Source organism: Hypanus sabinus, chromosome 5, assembly GCF_030144855.1.
Source record: "Hypanus sabinus isolate sHypSab1 chromosome 5, sHypSab1.hap1, whole genome shotgun sequence".
Classification (NCBI taxonomy): domain Eukaryota; kingdom Metazoa; phylum Chordata; class Chondrichthyes; order Myliobatiformes; family Dasyatidae; genus Hypanus; species Hypanus sabinus.
Genome location: NC_082710.1, coordinates 44771137 through 44793870, shown reverse-complemented (window position 1 = coordinate 44793870; position 22734 = coordinate 44771137). Strand labels below are relative to the sequence as shown.

Here is a 22734-nt window from a genome sequence, read left to right as displayed (position 1 = left end):
CACGCAAACCTCGGATACGTCCTCATTCAGCTTCTCTCGTCTCCTCACCCACTCACTTCTCTCATTTCTCCCGGGCCGCAGTATTCCCACCTGCCCATGTCACCTCCCTTACTCGATTCCACGTTCTTCCTTTCCGGTCAGATTCCATCATTGGCAGCCCTTTGTCACCTTTGACTTCTGCCCACTCACTCTTCTCCTATCTGCTTAACTCCTCCATCTGCTATCACTCGCCCTCGCCTGGAGGTACTTATCGTTTTATCCAGCCCTCCTTTATGCTCCAGCTGAAACATCGACAGTACATTTTCCTCCACGCGTGCTACCTGACGCACTGAATTCTCCCAAACGTTCGTTCGAGGCCACGGGTGATTTACGTAATCCGAGAATTTTCAACTCGCCTTGAAGTTGTCTAACAATTAGTAGTGCCTGCGTTGATTCACTGCTGAGATGGAAGAGCTCTGGGTTCTCATCGGGATTCTAGTTATTTTAATACCCCTTCTGAAATGCCTTAGGTATTTCCTACTCACCAAATGGCATGGGGTACCAAACTCTTTCTTCACTTCCATGGGGGAATGGGCAGGTAAGATTAGCAGAATTTTTTTTTAAAAGAAGGTTGAATACTTGTTAATCTAACACAGCATTGCAAAATGGTAGCAAAGTTACTGAAAGATCTGTCGTCCTTGTGGCATTAGGAAATTCTCACGTTTTGTTTGGGAATGGACAAGGGGGGGGGATTACCACTAACGGCGACAGCAATCGCGTTTCTTGGTGACATTTAATCTTGGGGCAGTAAGATCCGAAATGGTGCTTTCCTCTTTAGGGAAGTGTTCACAGTGGTGGGATTTGGATTGACAGCGTTCTTGTGTTGTGCTACGGCAGATACGGTGTTATTATTTTTTTGCGGAGCTAGGGGCCCGGCAGTGACAGAAGAACAGCAAAGGGTACCGGGAGAAGCATTCTTCATATTGTTCAATCGACCATTATCTCCGCGCACTGTTGTACTTAGCTGGCTTTTTGGTTCTGAGAACTTCCGCGTCGCGATGCGGGGTCTGGAGTCGGGTTGCGCGCGTTTCGGGATTTAGGAGCGCATCTGGTATCCCTGTACCGCAAGTCACCTTCCTCTTTTTTCCTAGAGTGCCTCAGATGTACTATACTTCAGAACAGAAGAATTTAGCAGGCTGTAGACTGCATTTGGATATTCTGGGATTGAAATGTGTCATATAAATGAAAACCAACTCAAAACTATCTCCAGCTGGAGTTTAAACACTTGCCTGAGATGTTCACCCTCACGGCCATCTATAAATCCACTTTCTTGACTAACAGGACAACAGGCATGTAAGATACTGTGTAGGAAATACGTTCTGATCAGGCATTACCACAATCGAAATGTTCAGCTCCTTGCTAGAAAGCATTACGGAAGTACACGAACTGCTATGGGAAGGTAGTACAATGCCAAACTTGTTAATGATAAATAACTATTTTACCTGATATAATTCACGGATATTCAAACATGATTTTATAACTAGATTTTGTGCCGTTCTAAGACTTTTCTGACTATATAGCAAATACCACAAATAAAAAGTATAACTAATTCCTGTTCAGTTTGGTGACTGAATCCCCAACACTGAAACCCAGCTTCAGAGAGACCTGAGCAAGTTCTCAACGACTACCGGACTCATTGAAAAATGCAGCACATTCCATAATAAAACGATCCACATCACCAATCTCGCCGTGTTTCTCGCTAGCTCAAGTTCCCTGATTAGTGAAAGCTGTGCTGCAGTACTAGTTTTTAGAATTGCATGCGAATGCTCCACTTAGAGAAATTAAAAAAAAAATAGTGAATAAATCGGGCAGAAAAGAGCACAAAATGATGGATCACAGCCCGAATAGAAAGGGAGCTGTAGATAATCGAAACATTTTTATGTGGAAATAAAATTCATTTAGGGAAAAGCTCCACCATAAAGTTTTAACTCAACACCTAAATAACCAAAAAGAAAAGCAGCAAATAAGGGGAAGTTATATTTTACAAAGAAACTTACAGCCTCTAACTCCTTTGCATCACAATGTCACCTCCTAATGCTCACTTTATGCAGAACTCCACAGGGACAAATCAATGTTAAGAATCAAGAAGGTGGGTGATTCTCTCCTACCTTAGTTGTTAATTGTGAGTTATCAGTCAGTTTATTTGCCTTTTGGGACAAAAGTAGTTTCAGGAAAGTGGTATTTAAGTTCACCTACTATACATGGCTTTTAATTATATTTATTTTCAGTTATCACTGGCTCAACAGATGGTATTGGAAAAGCATATGCACATGAGGTAAGATATTGCCAGGACTTCTTAATAATGCACATCTTATAATATGTAAATCTTTGTATATTTCTTCTGATTCTGATTACTCCCTGATTATATTTGTGTGCAAAGATTTTAGGCCATTTCTTCATAAATAGATGCATTAAGGTTGAGTCAATGCCTTTTTTCATAAGACTGAGGATGATTTGCATTCAGAATCTGTATTATGAGTGAAGGTCCAGATCACCCTGACTGAACCATGAGAAATGTCATGGTTGATGTGGATTAGTTCAAAATATGGAAAGTGCAACTTGACGATATTGCCCACTAAACATGGAGGGACTCGTGTTGGAGAGCTATTTGTAAAGAGCTCCACTTATCTTTATTCTAGCCTGCTTTTTCAGTCTTGTCTAATGATCCGAAGGCCAGACGAGCTGTTTAGCATGTTCATATTTTGGCAAGTTGATTGTGATAAGGATAGTTTACAGTGTGCGATTACGTCAGGTGAGACAAATTCTTGGAGGAGACCAGCCACCCTTTGCAGAACATGAGATATGTGATCAATTGACTTAACAACACAAGATAAGGATGCAAACAAAGAATGCAAGGCGTGTGTGCACGCGCACGTGCACACGCACACACACCTGGAGGAACTCATCAGGTCAGACAGCATCTATGGAGGTGAATAAACAGTTGACATTTCAGGCCTGGACCCTTCATCAGGACTGGAAAAGAAAGGGCAGAAGCCTTCCCTCTCAGCACTTCTCTTTTCCTCACCTGCCCATCTCCTCCCTCTTGTTACTTTCCTCCTTCCCTTTCTTCTATGGTCCACTGCCCTCTCCTGTTAAATTCCTCATTTTCAGTCCTTTGCCTGTTCCATATGTCACCTCCCCTCCCCCAGTTTCTGACTTCATGCCCTCCTTTTCCTATCCACCTTTCCCCTCACCTGGTCCCTGGTATCACCTGCTAGCTTGTATTACTCTTTCTCCCCCCCCCCCCACCCACCTTCTCATTCTGGTGCCTGCCCCCTTCCTTTCCAATCTAGAAGACAGGTATTGGCCTGAAATGTTGTCTGCTTATTCCTCTCCATAGATACTGTCTGACTTGTTAATTGTTGGATAATCACTTCACTAACTCCAAGGTATTATTGGTCATTAGCTTGTAGTTTCTATTTTGGCAGTGTTGGTTGTTCATGCAAACACTATACTTTGATGTACATGGGATAAATAAATGAATCTGTGTACTGTGTGGACAGAAACTAGACACTTGGAAACTTTTCTTCCACCTATTGGCCATAGAATCCTGTATTATTGTAGTGTGATTGTTAATTGATTATGCACAAGGTTTCCAATTGGTCAATATCTATATTCAATTTGTTAACTTCTGTATAAAGATGGAATAGCTTTGTTCAAACTTCAGAGAAGTCCAGTGACAGGGACTGTCCTCTCTGGTGCACAAGTAAGTGAAATGTGATTGATGGATGAGCATGAGTTGTAAGAGTCCAGATAATTGGAGATGACAAACAGTCTCCAGGAGCTTTCTGAATTATAGTTCTACAATTATTATGCTCCAATTCAATTTAAATGGAATGGAAATATAAAATTTCCCTTGCATGCACTTTTCCTCTCTAATTAGCAATGCACTCCTAGGTCACTGAAAGAACTGATTGTGTGAATAATTTATTTTTATTTCATTTAGGGATGCAGCCTAGTAACTGGCCCTTGCAGCCTTTGAGCCCGTGCTGCCTAATTATACCCATATGACCAATTAACCTAGTAACCTGTACATCTTCACAATGTGGGAGGAAACAGGAGGGAAAAACTCATGGTCACAGGGAAAACAAACAACTACTTACAGACAGTGAAGGAATTGAACCTCAGTCATTGGTTCTGTAATATCATTAGGCTAATTTCTACGCTACTATCCTGATTTACCTTTGGGTATTTACTTCTGAATCCTTGTAGCATGGCTCTTTCAGACAGAATTTCTATCAATTTTTATCCATCTATAACTGATCAATATTAACAGAACTTTAATCTTTTTTTTTACAATACAGTGGGATGATTTTATTTTTGTTCTCTCATTGCTATAGTTGGCCAGGCGTGGTTTAAACATATTACTCATAAGCAGGTCTACAGAGAAGTTACAAAAGGTTGCAAATGAAATAGGTAAGATCACAATTTTCAGTTTTACAATTGTCAACATTGGGAATTTTTTTTAGTCTTTCTCTGCAACTGTGATGAATGAGTGACAGAAACTCTGGACAAACCATGGGAAAGTCGAGGCTTAGTTATGTCTAGTAGGGATCATAATGAATTTATTGAAAATCAAAAACTGTGGATGCTGGAAATCTGAGATGTAGACAGTTAAAGCAGAGAGCACTCAGCAGATCAGGAATCATCCATGGAAGAAAAAAGAGTTAACATTCCAGATCAAAAGCCTTCTAGTTCTTCTTTGATATATTTACAATTGTGGATTATTTTAAGGAACTTTAAAAATCATATTGTTCAAAATTCTGTGATATATTTGGAAGACATTGAAATCTTTGATTTCCAGCATCTGCAGATTTTCTCTTGTTTGTGAGTAAGAACATTTGCCAGCTTGATAGGAGGACCCACTTAATAACTGAATATTTTGTGGGTTGAAAATCTGAGCATCAACTGCTTTGGAAAAAGTCGCATAGCTTTCGACAACTTCAAAATTATACTGGAAATGGCCTTTTGATTCAGAACTCCCACTGTTGGCTGGCTGGGATAGAAGGCTAAGCAGACAGACAAAAATTGGGCTTAACCTCAGTTTACATAATGGTACATGTATGCACAGGTGCAATGAAAAACGTACTTGCAGAAATATCTCAGGCACATAAGATTAGATAGGCAACCTGCACAAGAAAAACAAATATAAATTCTACTTAATTTTTACAAGTAAGAGCACAACCAGAAACTCTCGGGTTGAGCGGGGTTTGGAGGGATATGGCCCAGGTGCAGGTCAGTGGGACCAGGCAGAAAAATGGTTTGGCACAGCCAAGAAGGGCCAAAAGGCCTGTTTCTGTGCTGTGATGTTCTATGGTTCTCCCATCCCTGTGCCCCTGCATTCAATCTAAGCAACCTTCCAGTAATCCTTGAATAATTTTTGGCATCATCCCAGAGCCTATATTGCCTTTTCATTTGCTTATGATGCTGTATTTCTTCGTCATTCCGTGCTTACAAGCTTAGCTTGTACTTATTCTGGTCCAGTGTTTGGAACAAAAATATAATCACGGAAGGTACTGCTCCTGACTTCTGGCATAGCTGCATCATCAGGATGGTACAACAGATGATCCACATCATATTTCGGTCAGGCAAAAAAAAAACACCTGGAGATAACTGATTAACAGACCTTGGACTGGAGTATTTTTGGATGGTAGAATATGAAATCTGGGGACTGAGCAGATTTTGAAGCATTGCATCTTCCCAAGAAAGGAGAGTGCAGTTACAACAAGCATGTTCCAACATACACTTGAGAACTGAAAAAAAAAATTTAAACTAAAAAACAGTTCATAGCGCACCTGCAGGCCGCCATAGAATTTATAGCCTATTAACTTTTTATTCAGAAATTACATCAAAGGAAATGGTTACTGATTGGAAGGTGTTTTGTAGCTGAGATAGGAAGTATATTGATTGGAAATGATGGGAATACATTGATAGTAGCTATATAGAACAGAGAAGGTATTTCTTTGAAAGATAACCAACAGGCTTCTCAGACTATCAACATGAAATATTTGAAAACAAGTATTTACCATTAAGACACTTGTTTATAAGAATGTAAAAATTGCTAACAAGTGCGTGCCATCATGAGTAATCCTGACAATATAAAATTGATTACTGCAATGGAATCAAGTAATATGATAATGTTGTGTTTAATAAAATTTGGTTGAGTCCAGAGTGATTTTTATCACTTTATTTCAATGATTTATTTTTCCATCTTCTTGACAGAGCAAGCCACAGGAAGAAATGTAAAAATAATTCAGGCAAACTTTATTAATACGGACATCTATCAGCACATTGAAAAAAATCTGAGAGGCCTTGATATTGGGATCCTGAGTAAGTTAAAACAATTTACTCTTTGACACGATACTGTCTTGCTTTGGATTGTGGGTGCTGATTCTCAGTACAAAATTGCAGTACAAAATTGGCTTCATATTGTGAATTCATGTATGTTACTAGAAACTGGAATTAGAGCTAAGAGGAGTGACCTAAGTGGTTTATCATTTTTTTTTAAATGGAAGTGAGAAAGTGGAGAAGTGATTTTTAGAATTTCATGGAGAAACTAGAGTCCGAAGGTGGAAGTTATTCTTGATTTCAGTTGTAGCACAGATATTTATGAAAACGACTGCATAGGTCAAATGGAAACTGGGGTAAAATTTGTACTGGGTGACAAATCACAACCTTCTATCGCATCCATTTACTGGGTTTTTCATTTGTGAAGAGCTTGGTGAAGATGAGCAATTCTGAGGCTGTGGATGCTGTGGCAAGGCAAGGGTTAAGATAATATGCAGGCAAGGATAGCTTACAGACTGTGTGGATCAACAAATGTGAGAAAGGTCTTTTGAGACCATAGTGCCCCTTTGCATAGCATGGGATGCAATGCCATTTGACGTTCCAAGATAAGTATGCAAACAGAAGTACAAGGCATACACTGACTATTGGGCAACTCTGAGGCATTATTGGCTAGTAGCTTGTAGTTTCCTTTGGCTAGTAACACCCGTATTATCATAGAGTGAATAGTCATTGATGATGCAAATAATGAATTTGAACATACACAAGGTTCCCAATTGGTCAATATCTGCAACCAGCTAGTCAATTTCTGTATAAAAATGGTATTTCTTTGTTCAAGCTTCAGAGCAGTTCAGTGACCTTGTCTGAGCTGTTCTCCTTGTGCACAAGTAAATAAAGTGTAATTCATAAATGAGAACGAGTTGTCAGTGGTTCAGTTTGTGACGTGGCCAGAGCAACTCTCATTTTCAGTACACAAAACTCAACACAATACTGTAAAGTAATTGCTTTCTGACGCTGCAAATGATTGATCTATCTACCCAAAAGATGCTGATAACCATCTCACTATCCCCATAATTGATCGCCAATAATTGATGAGTTCTGTAATGATATTGCCTGTTTCTGTCAGAGCTCAAGGATTTTGTGGAGATTATGTTAGTAGTATCTTTCCAGAGCCATCTGATGTCTGCTCTAGGAAGTCCTAGCCTTAGAAAGGTATTGGAGGATGGAGATCATTGCTGCGCTGTAGACTATAAATTTTGCTCCACGTCTGAGCCCTTGATCTTCAAATACCTTTTCCTCAGTTAGCCAAAGGCTTTACTAGCACATTGATGGATCTTGAGGTGTGCAAAGTGAACCATGTTTGCCAGTTCTGTTATTCAGGGTGAGGTACATGCTGTGATTAAGGGAAGTGATGGTACAATGATTCAGCTTTGTCTAACATGGTGATTGGCTCTATCATAAACTGGCTGGTTAGTGTCCTAGTTTGTGCACACTTTCTGTCGAGAATGATTTTGAGTTTGTAAATTATACAAAGGTATTCCCCTTAAACTAGAGGGCTCAGGTTTGAGGTGAGAAGGGAGAAAGTTAAAGATCTGAACACTAAGTTTTGCATTTAGAGAGAAGAACTGCTGAAGAAGACAGTGAAGGCAGATAATATTACAACATTTAAGAGGACTGGTACTTGGATAAGGAATGTGCAGGGGATACAGATCTCATTCAGGCAAGTGAGATTAGCACAGATGGGGATCGTGGTCAACATGGGCAAGGTGGGATACAAAGGCCTATTTTGAGGCTGAATGGATGGATAGATGTACATACAAAATTGCATGATCTGTATCTATTTTAAAAGAAAACACTACTTTTTTCTTACAGTAAATAATGTTGGAATTATACAGGAATCACACCCATGTAAATTTCTCGAAATGAACGATCTGGATAAGGTAAATGACTATTTTATTCAGTATACAGAAAATGACTGTATTTAAAAGCAGAGATTCTCTTTTTTATATATGTATAATCACTGAATATACTAATACATGATAGCTCAAATAGCAAAGATAATATGTGATCTTCAAGTCAAAAAGAGATTCTTACCAAACTTCCATCGGTCCAGAAATTAAGGTCTTGTAAAGAAGGAGAGATTCTCAAGAGCTCATTTTCTTCCTCCAATATTTGCTCTCAGTAGCTTGTTAGCAATTGCAATATACAGTACTACCCCTCCTTCAAATTCGTTGGTACTTGATATAGAAGGCATCCTGCAATCCCCAATATTAATGAGACATCAAGGTTGGAGCCTGGAATGTTGGCAGAGGCAGACGTGGCAATGGATAGAGGTAAATTCCTGGCAGCGTGCCAGTGGAAGAATCTGAGCTTCCTTTGCTCCTGTGCATTTTCCCCTGGTCCAATTTCACCACTTGCTGACAGGATGCCATAAATTGAATGAACTCTGTGAGGGAATGGAAGGCCACTGATACCAGTGGCCCCATGCCCCAACAGATCGAGATCTTAAGGGGAGTGAACTTTAAGTGGAGAAAATGGACCATATTATTAATTACATTAATATGATCTACATTAGGAGAAAGTATTAGCAGACTCCAATGTAAATTGGTTTCTTTTCATGTTGCTATCTAATTATTTTTAAATTAAAAAAAATAAATATTTTTGATAATATTCCGAATGCACTATCTGATTTTTCATAATCACAATCATTACATTGAAAATTGTTAAACTGACCACCAGCATAACTGCTGACTTCCTGCTTTGTGGCAGAATTGTATCACCTCCCTGTCTCTAATCCTCTGCCCTCAGGCCATTATATTAAATGGAGTGTAGTTTCACCATGGAAAGGCTACTTTCAAACCAACTATGTATTATAACTAATTTTATACAGTATAATTTTGAGAACCCAAAGTTAGTTTTGTTGTATGGATAATTAAAACTTGTTTCAAGAAACTTATTATTGCTGTTACAATATTAGTAATATTATTTTGTCTTTGTACATTAGACCGTCAATGATATGATTTCTGTTAATGTGGTGGCTGTGGTCAAGGTATGTAATCTTCCACTGGTAAATTTATTTTATAAATGAATGCATGACTCTAGAATAGATGAAAGTAGTATCTGAGTAAATAGCATCGTACTGCGTAGAAATAGGTCTTTTGGAGTCTGCTGGAAGTCTGAGGAAATAACAAGTAGGATAGACAAAGGAAAGTCAATAGACGTTACTTAGATTTTCACAATGCCTTTGACAAACTGCTGCATATGAGGCTGCTGAGCAAGATAAGAACCCATGGTATTTAAGAAGAAATACCAGAATTGGCTGACTTACAGAAAGCAGAGGGTGGGAATAAAGAAGGCAAAACAGTGGCAGTTGAAAAGGAAGTGTATTGTCATGCATGTTGGTAGAAGGAATACAGACATTTAGTATTTTCTATATGTGGAGCAACTTCTGAAACTGGAGATGCAAAGGGTCTTGAGAGTTTGAGTGCAGGATCCCCTAAAGGAAAACCTGCAGGTTGAGCTGGTAGTAAGGAAGGAAAACACAATGCTGCCATTTTTTTTCAATATAAAAACAAAGGTGCAATGCTGAGGCTTTATAAGGCATTGGTCACACCGCACTTGGAGTATTGTGACTAGTTTTGGACCCCATATCAAAGAAAGGACGTGCTGACATTGGAGAGGACCCTGAGAAGGTTCACAAGAATGATCTGGGAATGAAAAGATTATCATATGAGTAGCGTTTGATGGCTCTGGGTCTTTACTTAGAAGAATGGGCAGATGGGATCTTGTTGAAACCTACCAAATATTGAAAGGCTTGGATAGAGTGTACATCGAGATGATGTTTCCATTAGTGTGAGAGTTTAGGAGCAGAGGGCACAGCTTCAGAATAGAAAGACATACCTTTAGAAAAAAGATGAAGAGGAGTTTCTTTAGCCAGAGGGTGGTGAATCTATGGAATTCATTGCCACAGGTGACTGTGGAGGTCAAGCCATTGGGTATATTTAAAGTAGAGTTTGATAGGTTATTGATTAGTAAGGGCTTCAAAGAGTATATGGAGGAGGCAGGAGAATGGGATTGAGGAAAAATAAGCGAGCCATGATCAAATGGCAGAACAGACTGAATGGCCTAGTTCTGCTCCTATGTCTTATGGTCTTTATTTTGTACATGTGACAATATATATCTCCCTTCTAAATTCCTAGCCCATCTCATATACTTTTGGAATAAGGTAAATGTTATATATTTATTCATGAAATAGATGGAGGCTATTTAGATTAGTAAGCTTATACTGGTCTCTCAGAACAGACCAACCAGTCCCATTTCCCTATTTATTTCCTTGTAATTGGTTCTCTCACACTTGTCCACTAACATCTCCTAACCCTCCTCTCAGCCACCTGCTTAAGGAGTCATTTGCAATGGGGTTTTGTGAAGGAAACCTGAGTCTTCCCAGAGAAAACAGGGTAAAGATGCAAGTTCTACACAACTGTTACTGTAAATCAGAAATTAACCCATCTCACCGAAGCTGTGAGGTATCAGCCCCACTGAACTGCACATATTAATATTCATTGGACAAAAATTAATATCACTAGCATGTACTTTTGTAGTTTGAGTTTTTGGTGAACAAGGTAGAAAGTTGTACTCTTTAAACTGGAATAATCAAGTGTAACTATGTAGTCATATCTTTCTGTAATTTGTAGATGACTCAAATTGTCCTGCCAAAGATGAGAGAACGGTAAGACCAAAAACTTCAAACGTAAGCTGACGGGTCTAATTAATCAATAGCACAAGTCCTTTGATGGGGCTAAATAAAGTATTCAGTGAATATTAGCAGGAGGATTTTCTTGCCTGAATTCACCTGATATCATGAGAATTCACAGGGTCCTGAGTCAATGTTGAGTGCTTTTTGGCCCATTTTCCCATGGTGGTATGTGACTAAGTTATTTCTGTTTATGTATTCTGAAAACTAGAGACCACTCAAAACTCTCCCTATTCCCTAAGTCCTCAGTCCTGCTGAAGGGTCTCCGCACAAAACATCAGCTGTACTCTTTTCCATAGATGCTGCCTGGCCTGCTGAGTTCCTCCAGCATTTTGTGTGTGTTGCTTGAATTTCCAGCATCTGCAGATTTTCTCTTTGTTCCCTATTCCCCAACTTGTGTTTGATCATTCATCCTATGCTCACTATCCTGGGCCCAGTTAAGGATTGCTTCCGGTTTTAAAGTTTACTCCATGCTTTTAAATCAGTTCATCCTTCCTAATCTGTATAACATAATCCAGTTTTAAGATGATAATACTCCTCCTCTTTGGCTCTCTTTTTATCCAGAGTTAATTGCTCCACTCTTGCTGTAGACTTTGGAACTGCCTCCTAAAACTTCTCTATCTCTTATTCCTACTTTAAATCTCTACTTGAAAACTATTTGTTTATCCAAATCTTTGGTCCGAAGTCTCCATATGTTATTCAAAATAATTTAGCTGGACAGACTTGGAATGTTATGCTGTTAAAAAGTGTTGTATAAATGTAAATAGTCATTGCTACCATCTCTGGCAGTGGGATAGGATATATCTATGGATGATGATGGTGGAGTCTGGCATATTGACTAAAAGATATAATTCTGCAAGAATATTGCTAATGCTTGATTAATTGACAGGAGAGCTTTTGTAATTTTTGAACAATATTATAGAGAATTGGACTTGACTGGATATATCTTTGCCCGTGTCTGAATGGGTTGCCCATTTCAACGCTGGATTGTTTTGTGCTTGTTGTATTTTGCCACAGAGCCAGAGTGCAACTTGTTGGCTTTCCAAACTGCTTGAGAGAGAAGATCCAAGCACATTGCATGGGTCTCGAGCTTTAATGGCCAGACCTGCACCAGTGTTTTTGCAAAGTCAAATACAGCAGATTCTGGAAATTTAATGTTAAAATAGAGAACAGGTTGAAGCAATTCAGCAGATCAGGCAACATCAGAGAAGTGAATTTTTAGCCAAAGTAGCTGTGTTGAGAAACAAGCTGTGGAGTGAAAGGAGGTAGGGATTTGCTCTAGATAGGGATTGAAAAAGTCTTTACAGCAGGTAACCAGATATTTCACATCCCATCTGATGTTAGCCTTTTTATATTTTGAAACACAGTGAAAGATTCCTGTTAAAGTTTAAACTCTTATAAGAGTTCATGTCTTAGTGGAGCAGTACAAAATCCAACAAGACTATCATGTGTCATGTACCCCATGACCAGGTTAAAGAACCAGCAGAAATGGAAAGAACTTTAGAGTCTGGTAATACTAGTAACTAATAGTGTTTATTAGTAAACTACACAATACAGTACTATAAAATGCAAACATATGAAACAGGTTAGCAATAATATACAGAAGTGTGGAAATAGGAACTAAAATCAGGCTCTTTCAAACCGAGGGGTAAATGGATACAGTCTTACGATATGATGAAGGGAGTTCAATTCAGGTCAAGGTAATTTGTTGAGTGATGTTGGGGAAAGAAAGAGAGAGAGGTAATGAGAGGTGAGCCGTTGCCGTCGATTGTCCCGTTGTCTTCCGAAGTACTGGTGTGGTCACCAACTACGACCATGATACGTATGACTGTTCTTCAGTGGTGGAAGTATCACCCAGGCAAGGGAGGACACACAAATAATTCCCCACCAGTCGCACTTCTTCACACTGTGAGCCACTGATCGATTTCCCTGACTCGATCCTCCAAAACCCCACCTTCACATGGGTGCACAAAGCTCATTCAGTGTCCAACACTGTGTGTGCCTCGTGGTGTGCCTGTCTGTGTCACAGTGGACCTGCTTTTTATCTCCACATGCTGGACACAGGCTTTCCATCAACCAGCTCTGCCCTGCTCTTTCTGCAGGAACCTTAACAAGCAGGCAAAGTGTCCTTGGGGAAAAGGTAAACAAGCTGGCAGAAGAAACCATAACATTAATCTTTCAAGCAGTCCCCCCCTCTCCCCCCCTCCATAGGGATTGAAAAAGTCTTTACAGCAGATAACCAGATATTCCACATCCCATCTGATGTTAGCCTTTTTATATTTTGAAACACAGTGAAATATTCCTGTAAAAGTACATGTAACTATTGTATATTCAGATATATTATACTTTCAGAAAAAAGGGTTTGATCCTGAACATTTCATCTGGAACTGCTAATTTCCCATGTCCTTACTACTGTCTGTACTCATCTACAAAGGTACGTTTATCACTTTGACACAGTTTACTCCATGCTTTTTATTCAAAAATGAGCTGTGGTTTTTTTTTTTGCATTCCTCTGTTTTGAACTTGGTGTGGTCATTCACGCAAGAATATAGAATGCGTAATTAAGGCTGAGTTTTCCAGAAATCTACTGCTCTGTCCTGGTAACTTTATCACCAGGTAATTAGATATTCTACTGGTCAATCTGTGACAGTGGAACAGAAACAGCTCTGAAGAACTTAATGGTTCTGATTTCAAGTTATTTTGATTCAGAAATATACAGGAAGTGTAAGCAAAACCAAATGTAAAATTGGTAATTTGTTTCTAGTTTTAAAACAAATTCTCCATTTTTTTTCCCAGTTTGGGATAAATTAAATGCTAATTTCACTCCCCTTCCCTGCCATCCCAGCCATATAATCTCCTGAAAGAGATGAGAAAAATCCCAAAATCAATTTGGTAAAATCATTCTTTATAACTGTATTCTAATATCAGAAGCAGCCCATCTAATTAGTTAGACCAACATTACTTTTAAGGATATTAAGTTATCTTTGCTCTAAACAAAAACTAACTCAGTCTTTCTGAAAGACATGCTGAAACTGTTTCCTGGATTTCAAAATCTGACTGCAGCTTTGGACTGATGAAAAATATCACATGAAACTTAAATAATACTTCGAAGACTTCATGCTCTTGACTTGTCAAAATAACAGATTATCAGATCATTAGATGTTATTAAAACACATTTTAATTCACTATTTTTACACAGTATTATAATAGATTTTGCCATTGAAACTAGTAATCTTAGAGCGAGTATAGGGATCGGGGACTCTGTGATTTGGGAGATTGGGAAATGGAACCTTTTTTTGTAATTTATTTTTTTATTGACATTCATCATCAAACAAACATTTCCATATGATGTATTTCAGACATTGTACATATATATCATATATCATAGATCACAAAGTATTTATCTGGGGTATACACTTATAGAAAAGAGTGGAAAGAAAAAAACAAGCAAAAGGAAGGAACTATGTACAAGTAGGGAGTGATCTTTTTTTACAACAGATTCATTGATGTGTGAGAATAAAATTGGGCCTATGAGGCATTATGTAGTTAAACCATTTTCCCCAGTATGAATCAAATTGTTCCAGCTTGTGATGAACAGATGCTGTTATCTTCTCTATTTTGTAAATGTCCATTGTAATTTCCATCCATGTATTTAAAGTTGGGCTCTCCTGTGATAACCATTTCCTAGTAAGAGTCTTTTTACCAGCCACCAACAGTATATTCATTAAATATTTATCTTTTCAACCATTCTTGAGGTATGTATCCAAAATGTATGGTCTTACTCTCTTAAGGGTATTTCACATTTAAGGATGTCTTGTAGGGCATTGTGTATCCCCCTCCAATAGTTTTTGATAACAGGGCAGTCCCAAAAAATATGATAATGATTTGCATTTTGATTTCCACAATTTCTCCAGCAAACGGAGGTTACTATCATAATGGGATTTCTGAGAGGGTGTAATAAAATATCTTATCAAGTTTTTCCATCCAAACTCCCTCCATTTCTGTGAACTGGTACACTTCCATTGATATCTTCATATTGTTGTTCATTCTTCCTCAGATATAATTATCCCTCATCCGTGTCCAACCCTGGACCTGCTAACTGCCATATCTGTTTCTCATCTTTACTCTGTGCCTCCATAACCTGCTTCCTCACTCCGAAATGTCCACCTAGGGGTATCTTGTGAGTCAAATTAAAAATTTCATTCCGATAGACCATCGGAACCATCACCTGGTTTACCTCCGCCCAGTCCTTATTGACTGGCACCGTGGTCAGCCTCCACTTCCTCATTAACACTTCCTCCTTCAGGTTGTAGCCCTCTGGTTCCCTATCAATTTCTGCCTCAGAAAGAGCTGACTCTCAACGCCACAAGCTCCTCCTCTGTTCCTTTATAAATTCCCTCCTGGCTAAGGGTAGATCTACTTCCTCTCCTTTACTCTCTTTCACCCCACTATCCTCTGTTTTACCACCCTTTAACCCCTCTTGGTACAGGGTCGGTAAAAACGTCTCCGCCAAATCAACACTGGACTCATTTAAACTGGCTCCTTTCTCAGCCGCCTTTCTAGACATGCTGCGAGTGATTGCGCAAGCGGGATAAATCTTGGAATCTACGGGCGGGTCCTCAGCACTCACAGGCTTGCTTGTCAGCTTCACTGCTGAACATACGTCACCACCTGCCAGATCGTTACCAAGTAGGACGTCCATGCCGTCCATCGCTAGTTTCAACCGCACCCCTATTTCGACAGGTCCAGATACCAGGTCATATTTCAGAAATATCCCGTGCAAAGGTACAGCCTCTGTCCCTCTTCCGATACCTCTTAACACAGCCTCCCCAGTCTGGGTCTCAGAACCAAAATCTAATACCTTCCTTAAAATCAATGACTGATCAGCCCCAGTATCTCTTCAGATCCGCACTGGAACTGGGGTTTCTCCTTCCTTCACAGACACCGTCCCTTCCGAGATAAACTTCTCACGCCCCTCTTGTGCTCTATCTACCTTTGCCTTCCTCATCGATCTGCTGACCGACTCAATGCAACCTGTGGGGATTGCTGTTTTCCCTTTTCCTGTCTCCTTCTTTGGAACAAAGCACTTAGATGCGATATGACCAGCTTTCCCACAATTATAACAGGTAAAGCTAGGAACCTTCCTGCCAGCCTGCATTTCCTCCTCCTTACCTTTACCACTAGCTCCCAGCTTATTCTCTGCCTTAGCCGGTGGGCTTTCTCTACCATCCCTACTGCCTCTCTGGTAGCTCTTGTTTGAGGAAAACTTTGATTCATGGGTTAAAGCATACTCGTCTGCTAACTTGGCAGTTGCAGACAGAGTCTCTGTCTCCTTCTCATCCATGTGTTCATACTCTCGGGGATACAACTTTTAAATTGCTCCATCAGAATTAACTGTAACAGTTTATCATTATCTTCATCAAACCCTTTGTGAGCGCACCAACACTCACAATACATTTACATCTCATGGGCAAACTCTAAATACGTGTGGTTCCAGGGCTTTCTCAAGTTCCGGAACTTCTGCCGGTATGCCTCTGGCACCAACTCGTAACTCCTCAGTACAGCCCTTTTTACTTCCTCGTAATCCTTAGACTCATCCATGGACAATGCCGAATACACTTGCTGAGCCTTCCCCCTAAGTATGCTCTGTACTAGAACAGCCCATTTTCTCTCAGGCCAGTTCTGATTCACAGCCACTTTCTCAAAATGGAGGAAGAACTTATCGACATACATCTCCTCAAATGGAGGTACCAACTGGATCTCCTAACCAATCTTGAACCCCTCATTTGGGTCTGCCACCTGGTCTCTTCCCTGCTGTACCTTTAACCTCTCTATTTCCAGCGCCTGCTGCCTCTCTTTCTCCCTTTCCTCCATCTGCCTTTCGGCTTCTTCCTTCTCCCTTTCAGCCTCCTCTCTCCTCCTTTCAGCCTCCCTCTCAGCATCCTCTTTTCTCCCTGCAGCTCCTCTCTCTGGTTCCAGCCACCTTATCCAAAGTTCATGCTCCCTCTTCTCCTTCTCAGCCAACCTTAATTTTTCTATCTCTAACTGAACCTCACCCTCGGCTGGTTTCCTCTCAGGGAACAGGTCCAATACATCTGGTGTGAACACACCCTTGGATACATAATGCATAGCTATTTCTCCCTGTATATCCACCTTTCTCATTGACGATTTCACCTCTGGGAGATCTAATCATTTCGCAACATTCACCAATTCAGCCTTCCTGGCAAACTCTAATGCCCCTGAAGTTGGGTCTTTAAAAAATTTGACAATCTCCATCTCTGCTGGTTTCCCGTCTGGTTCATCTCACAACCAGATCAGATAAGGGACTTTTATCCCAATTCACTGGCCCTCTAATTTGGTAATCAAATCTCAAGACGAGGCCCCAATTTGTTACGTACCCTGTAACTGGGTGTCTGACCAGCAGCGAAAGAAGAATCCTTTGGAGTCTGGTGGTACAATATTTAAAGGTGTTTATTAATAAAAATAAGTAAAACTATATCAATAATGCAAATATACATATAACACAAGGTAGCATTAATAAACCTAAAAGTGTAGGAATAATAAACAAACTCTGTCGATGTCTAGAGGTAAATGAATTGTCATGGAATATAAAGTTCAGTTCATGAGTGCTGAGAACTTGTTGATGCTTGTTGAGCTGTAATCATTAGAGAGAGAGAGAGCGAGAGATTAAGCAGCTGCAGTCAACAAACCTTCCTGTTGCCTTTCGATTCCGTTGCACCGTTGTGGTCATTCAGCTATGACCCCTCCGTCCTTCAGCTAGGCTGTTCTTCTGTGGTGGACTCATCATTCTGGCATGAGTAGACACACACACAAGTCCCCACTGGCCCTGCTGTAACACTGTGAGCTTTACTGACCGATCTCCTGGTTCGGTCTCCGAAGCTCCCACCTTTCTTGTGGGTTCCAACACTCACAGTGTCCACTGGCGTGTCTGGAGGGTGTCTCTCCAGACCTGTCTTTTTATCCCAACTCACGGGGTTTCAGCTATCCATCACTCCTGAATGACTGTGTCCATTAAATCATGCCACTCCTACAGTCCACTGAGGAATGTTAACGAGCAAACTATTGTCCTTGCAGTGAAACAGTAAATAATTCAAAAGGAGTCACAATCCAGTTAATCAGCCATCTCCCTCTCTCTTATCTATTGCAGATGTTCTTGCCTGTTTTTCGTCTCTCTTTCTCATGGACAGCATAGCAACAGTAATAGTTCGTGGTTCTCGGGGGGGGGGGGGATAGTTAACTCTGTACCCCATTGTCCATCAGGTCTGTTCATCACTCATAACACATCAATTTAGGCAAAGAGTATGTTGGTTGCCCTAGATAGATCAAGATGTCATCCGCATAAGCCAATGTAATAGTAATTCCCCTGATATCTTCATTTTGTCTGATGTAATTGAGCTAATGGTTCCAGATATAATGCGAAGAGTAGTGGTGACCATGTACAACCCTGTCTCGTGCCCCTTTCTAGGGTAAGACTATTTGATAAATATCCATTGATTTTAATCCTAGTAGTAGGATTGTCATATAATGTCTGTATAGTTTTAATAATTGTCTTGGAAACCAAATCTATGTAAAACTCGGCAAAGAAAATTCCAATTAACTGAATCAAATGCTTTTTCAGCGTCCACGCTTATTATTATTGCTTCGATTTTATTTTTTTGTATATGATCCATAATGTGAAGTGTCCTTTGTATATTGTCTTGTGTCTGGCATTGTTGTATAAAACCTGTCTGATCATTACGTATCAGTACGGGTACAAACTCCTCTAATTGTTTGGCCATGATGGAGGTAAATAATCTATAATCTACATTAAGAACAGCCATTGCATTCCATTTTATCCTTGCCTTCTTTCAGTATAGCTGAGATTATCACTTCCTTCCAACTGGGTGGCATTTGTGCCTTTTTTTTTAAAAAGCCCAGTTCAGTGTGGGGAGTAAAACAGGTATTAACTCATTTTTGAACTCTTTGTACCACTCTGCCGTAAACCCATCTGATCCTGGTGACTTGCTTAATTTAAGCCTATTAATTGCAGCTTTTAATTCAACTTCAGTTATATCAGCAGTCATCGTTCTATTTTGTTCTTCACTTAAAGTGGGTAACTCCAGAGAATTCAAGTAGGTGTCAATTTGGGTTATGCTTCCCCCTGGAACTTCGGAATATAGAGTTTTGTAAAACACTTCAAAAGCTTCTTGAATTTCACCTAGCTTATTTTTTATCATTTTCATTCTTTGGTCCCTAATTCAATGAATTATATTTTCTACTATCTTTTTTTTCAGTTTCCACGCCAGTATTTTCACAGATTTTGATCCACTTTCATAATGTCTCTGTTTCAGAAGCATTAAGTTTTTCCTGATTTCTTGCGTAGCCAAATTATTTATTTCATCCCCAATTCTTTTAATTTCCCCTAATGTATCCTGTGCCAAATTCAATTTGTGTTTTTTCTCTAGTTCCTTCAGCCTATTTTGTAATTCCTCTAATGTTTTATTCTTTATTTGTTTTCTTATATGAAGATATCACTGTAATTTTCCCTCTTAAGACCACCTTCAGAGTAGCCCATAACATGGGAGATGAAACCTCTCCATTATCATTAAATTCTAAGTAGAGACCAATTTCTTTTTTTAATTTGTTCCTTAAAGTACAGATCATTAAGTAGACTTGAATGTAGTTTCCAAATAGTATTCTTTGGTTGTAGGTCAAAATCAACAGATAAATATATAGGTGCATGGTCACTTGCATCTATTGTCCCAATTCCACAGGTGTTTATTTTGTCTTTGTCTTTTCCAAATTTTAAGAAATAGTCTATTCTTGTATATACAGAATGGGGAGCAGAATAATGAGTGTAATCCCTTCTGTCAGGGAAAAGGTCCCTCCATATATCAATTAAACCAACATCTTCAAAAAGTGTATTAACTTCCTTGTGTAAAGATTTTGTTTCATAGGTTTTTCTATTGGAAGAGTCTAAGTTTGGTTGTAATTGTAAATTTAAGTCTCCCGTACATATCAGGAGACCTTCTGTTTCCATTACCATAATATCAGTAATTTTCTGAAAGAAACCAATATCACTTCCCAGTGGTGCATATATATTCAATAGAGTAACTGAATTGCTGTCTATATTCCCCCTTTCCAGAATATATCTGCCCTCTTTATCTCCCATTTCGAATACTTTTTCAAAATTTAACTTACTTGAGATAAGAATAGCAACTCCTCTCCTATGCCCTGATTTATATGAGGAGAAAAACAGATTAGTGAAGCCCATTCTCTTTAATTTTTTAGGCTCATTATCACTGAAATGAGTTTCCTGTAAATATACTACATGGGCTTGTTCTTTTTTCATTTTGGATAAAATTCTCTTGCGTTTGATTGGATTTAATAGCCCATTTACATGAAAAGAAATGAATTTTACCTTGTCCTTAGCCATCTGTATTTATCTGTCAATGTGTCATTGAAATTAGAATAAAACTTAATAGATCTGCTCCCTGAGCAAATAAGAACCAAGAAACGCAAATAATAACAAAAATGGCAACGAATGTGTGATTCCAAGGCTGAGGTCTCTAGTAGATGACCCTGCGTTGAGCTAGAGGAAATGTCTAGCAGTGGGGGATAACCCCTCCTACTTGTGAGTTGAGGGCCCCCATTGCAGTATTCATAAAAGTCAGTGAACAAATCCATTACACAGAAAAGGTGTGTGTGTGTGTGTGATAATAAGTGTTTCTCGAGATAGGTATATCACCATGTACTTTTGTTTAGCTTCTCAACATTTTTAAAGTTAGCCAAACCTCGTGGCTCTTCTGAAGGGGGTGAGGACTGTCTTTGGGAAACCCCTGGTCCCTTCCTGATATATTTCTCTCGGCCTCCCGTCTCCTGCCTTCTCGATTCTCGCACTATTTCCCAAGCGGAACGAGATAATTCCTAAGTCAGACTTTCCTTCGTTTTGGTCATGCTGACGGGCAACCCTCTGGCCTTCATGTCTGTAGTCGCCTCTTCCACTGTCTGTTACAACCGTGTCCCGTTGTCATAAAACACTCGAAGTTTAGCAGGGTATGGAGTTTGAAAACTAATCATATTTTGCTTTAGTACTCGCTTTACTTCAAAGTATTCTTTGCATTTCTGGAGGACTGCGGGGGGGGGGTAATCTTGGTCAAAATATGTTAATTTATCACCAAAAAACACTCTCTTGTTACCCCAGGCCCTTCGTAGAATCTCCGCCTTGGTGCTGTACCGAAGGAATTTAATTATTATTGAGCATGGCTTTCTATGCTGGGTAGGTTTCGGGACTAAGACGCGATGCGTTCTTTCAATATCCAGCTCCATAGCCGGGGGAAGATCCAGTGCATCCCACAGTAACTTTCGGACAAACTCCTTATTAGACGAGCCCTCCGCTCTTTCGGGATCATTGTAGATTCTGATATTATTCCGCCGTGATCTTCCCTCCAGGTCAAGCAGTTTACCTTCCTGGTGATGTAATATTTTTATTGTCTTGCTCAGTATCCGTTCCACGTTCTGAACGCGATCTTCCACCTTCTCAATGCGAGTCTCTGCCACCGCTATTTTCTTGATTAACGCTGGCAAGCTCTGATTTAAAATGGAGCTGCTGCTTTATTTCTTTCTGAACCTCCATTATTTCTTTCAGGATTGCAAAGACATTCGCTGCTTCGACTGAACGAGGCCCAGCAGCTGCCTCGCCAGCACGCGATCGGGTTGGAGAGCCGCTCGCTGCACTCCTCTTGGACGCAGGCTCCGCAGTGTCGCTTTTTTATTTCCATTTCTTCTCCCCATTTTTGCCCCTCTTTTCAGTTCAAATATTTTTCAAAAAATATTATATTTGACAGGTTAATGGGGCTTAATACGTGTTTTTCCAGAGGAGTTAGTGACTTAAGCTGCCATTCTCGATGATGATGTCACCGGAAACTGGGAAATGGAACTTTATTGAGTGGAAATAGAGCACAGGAACTGGGGGAACTAGATCCCTGGAGAGTTGAAAGGGAGCATGAGAAATTGGGCTACAGTGAATTAGATTCAAATTTGGGACTCGGAAATAGTGAATTGGAAGGCAGTACAGCAAATGTTACCTTATGAGCCAGACACTGAATCATCAGGATTTCTGAATGGAATAAGTTTTATTGTACTGTAGTTAGCTTCCTTAAGATTGTCATAGCTGGGGGAGGTAGTGGGGATAACCTCCCGCTACCTATTAAATGCTCTCTATGACATGCATCTCAAATAGCCTCAAGTCCAGCTCCTGACCTTCATGTGTAGCTTGCCACTAGGCCAAGTGGAACCATTTCTAACAGGAAAAGGGGCAAAGGTGTGTTACTGGCACCTTAAAACCAGACACTTTGGGCAGTCAGGGCTCATCAGCTGTGGTTGGCAGCACACCTCGGAGAAGGAAAACTCTGATCTCCAACCTCCGCTGTCTTGCGGCTGTACCAACTCCACTGGAAAAGCTTTGGGATTAACCACAAGGGAAAAGTACGGATCAGGAGTCCCTAAGGCAGTCCTATGTTGAGTTCAAAGCTGATTGGGCAACTCCTGCAACGCCACTGGTTCCAAACTGTATTGGTCTTGGCCATTCCTTTGGACTCATCAGCTGCAAGGAAATTGTATATCAGAATCATTATTGAAAATCAGATGTAGAATTT

General features: G+C 39.9%; 1 protein-coding gene across 1 annotated transcript in view; it reads left to right on the top strand.

The window, feature by feature from the left end:
* The first annotated feature begins 444 nt into the window (after positions 1-444).
* Positions 445-22734, top strand: part of hsd17b3 (hydroxysteroid (17-beta) dehydrogenase 3) — a 52822-nt gene continuing 30532 nt past the window's right edge. The window contains exons 1-7 of the mRNA XM_059971158.1: positions 445-577; positions 2268-2314; positions 4380-4455; positions 6262-6369; positions 8197-8264; positions 9329-9373; positions 13413-13511. Coding sequence (XP_059827141.1) covers positions 445-577; positions 2268-2314; positions 4380-4455; positions 6262-6369; positions 8197-8264; positions 9329-9373; positions 13413-13511 — 576 coding nt within the window. The remainder of the gene's footprint in view (positions 578-2267; positions 2315-4379; positions 4456-6261; positions 6370-8196; positions 8265-9328; positions 9374-13412; positions 13512-22734) is intronic.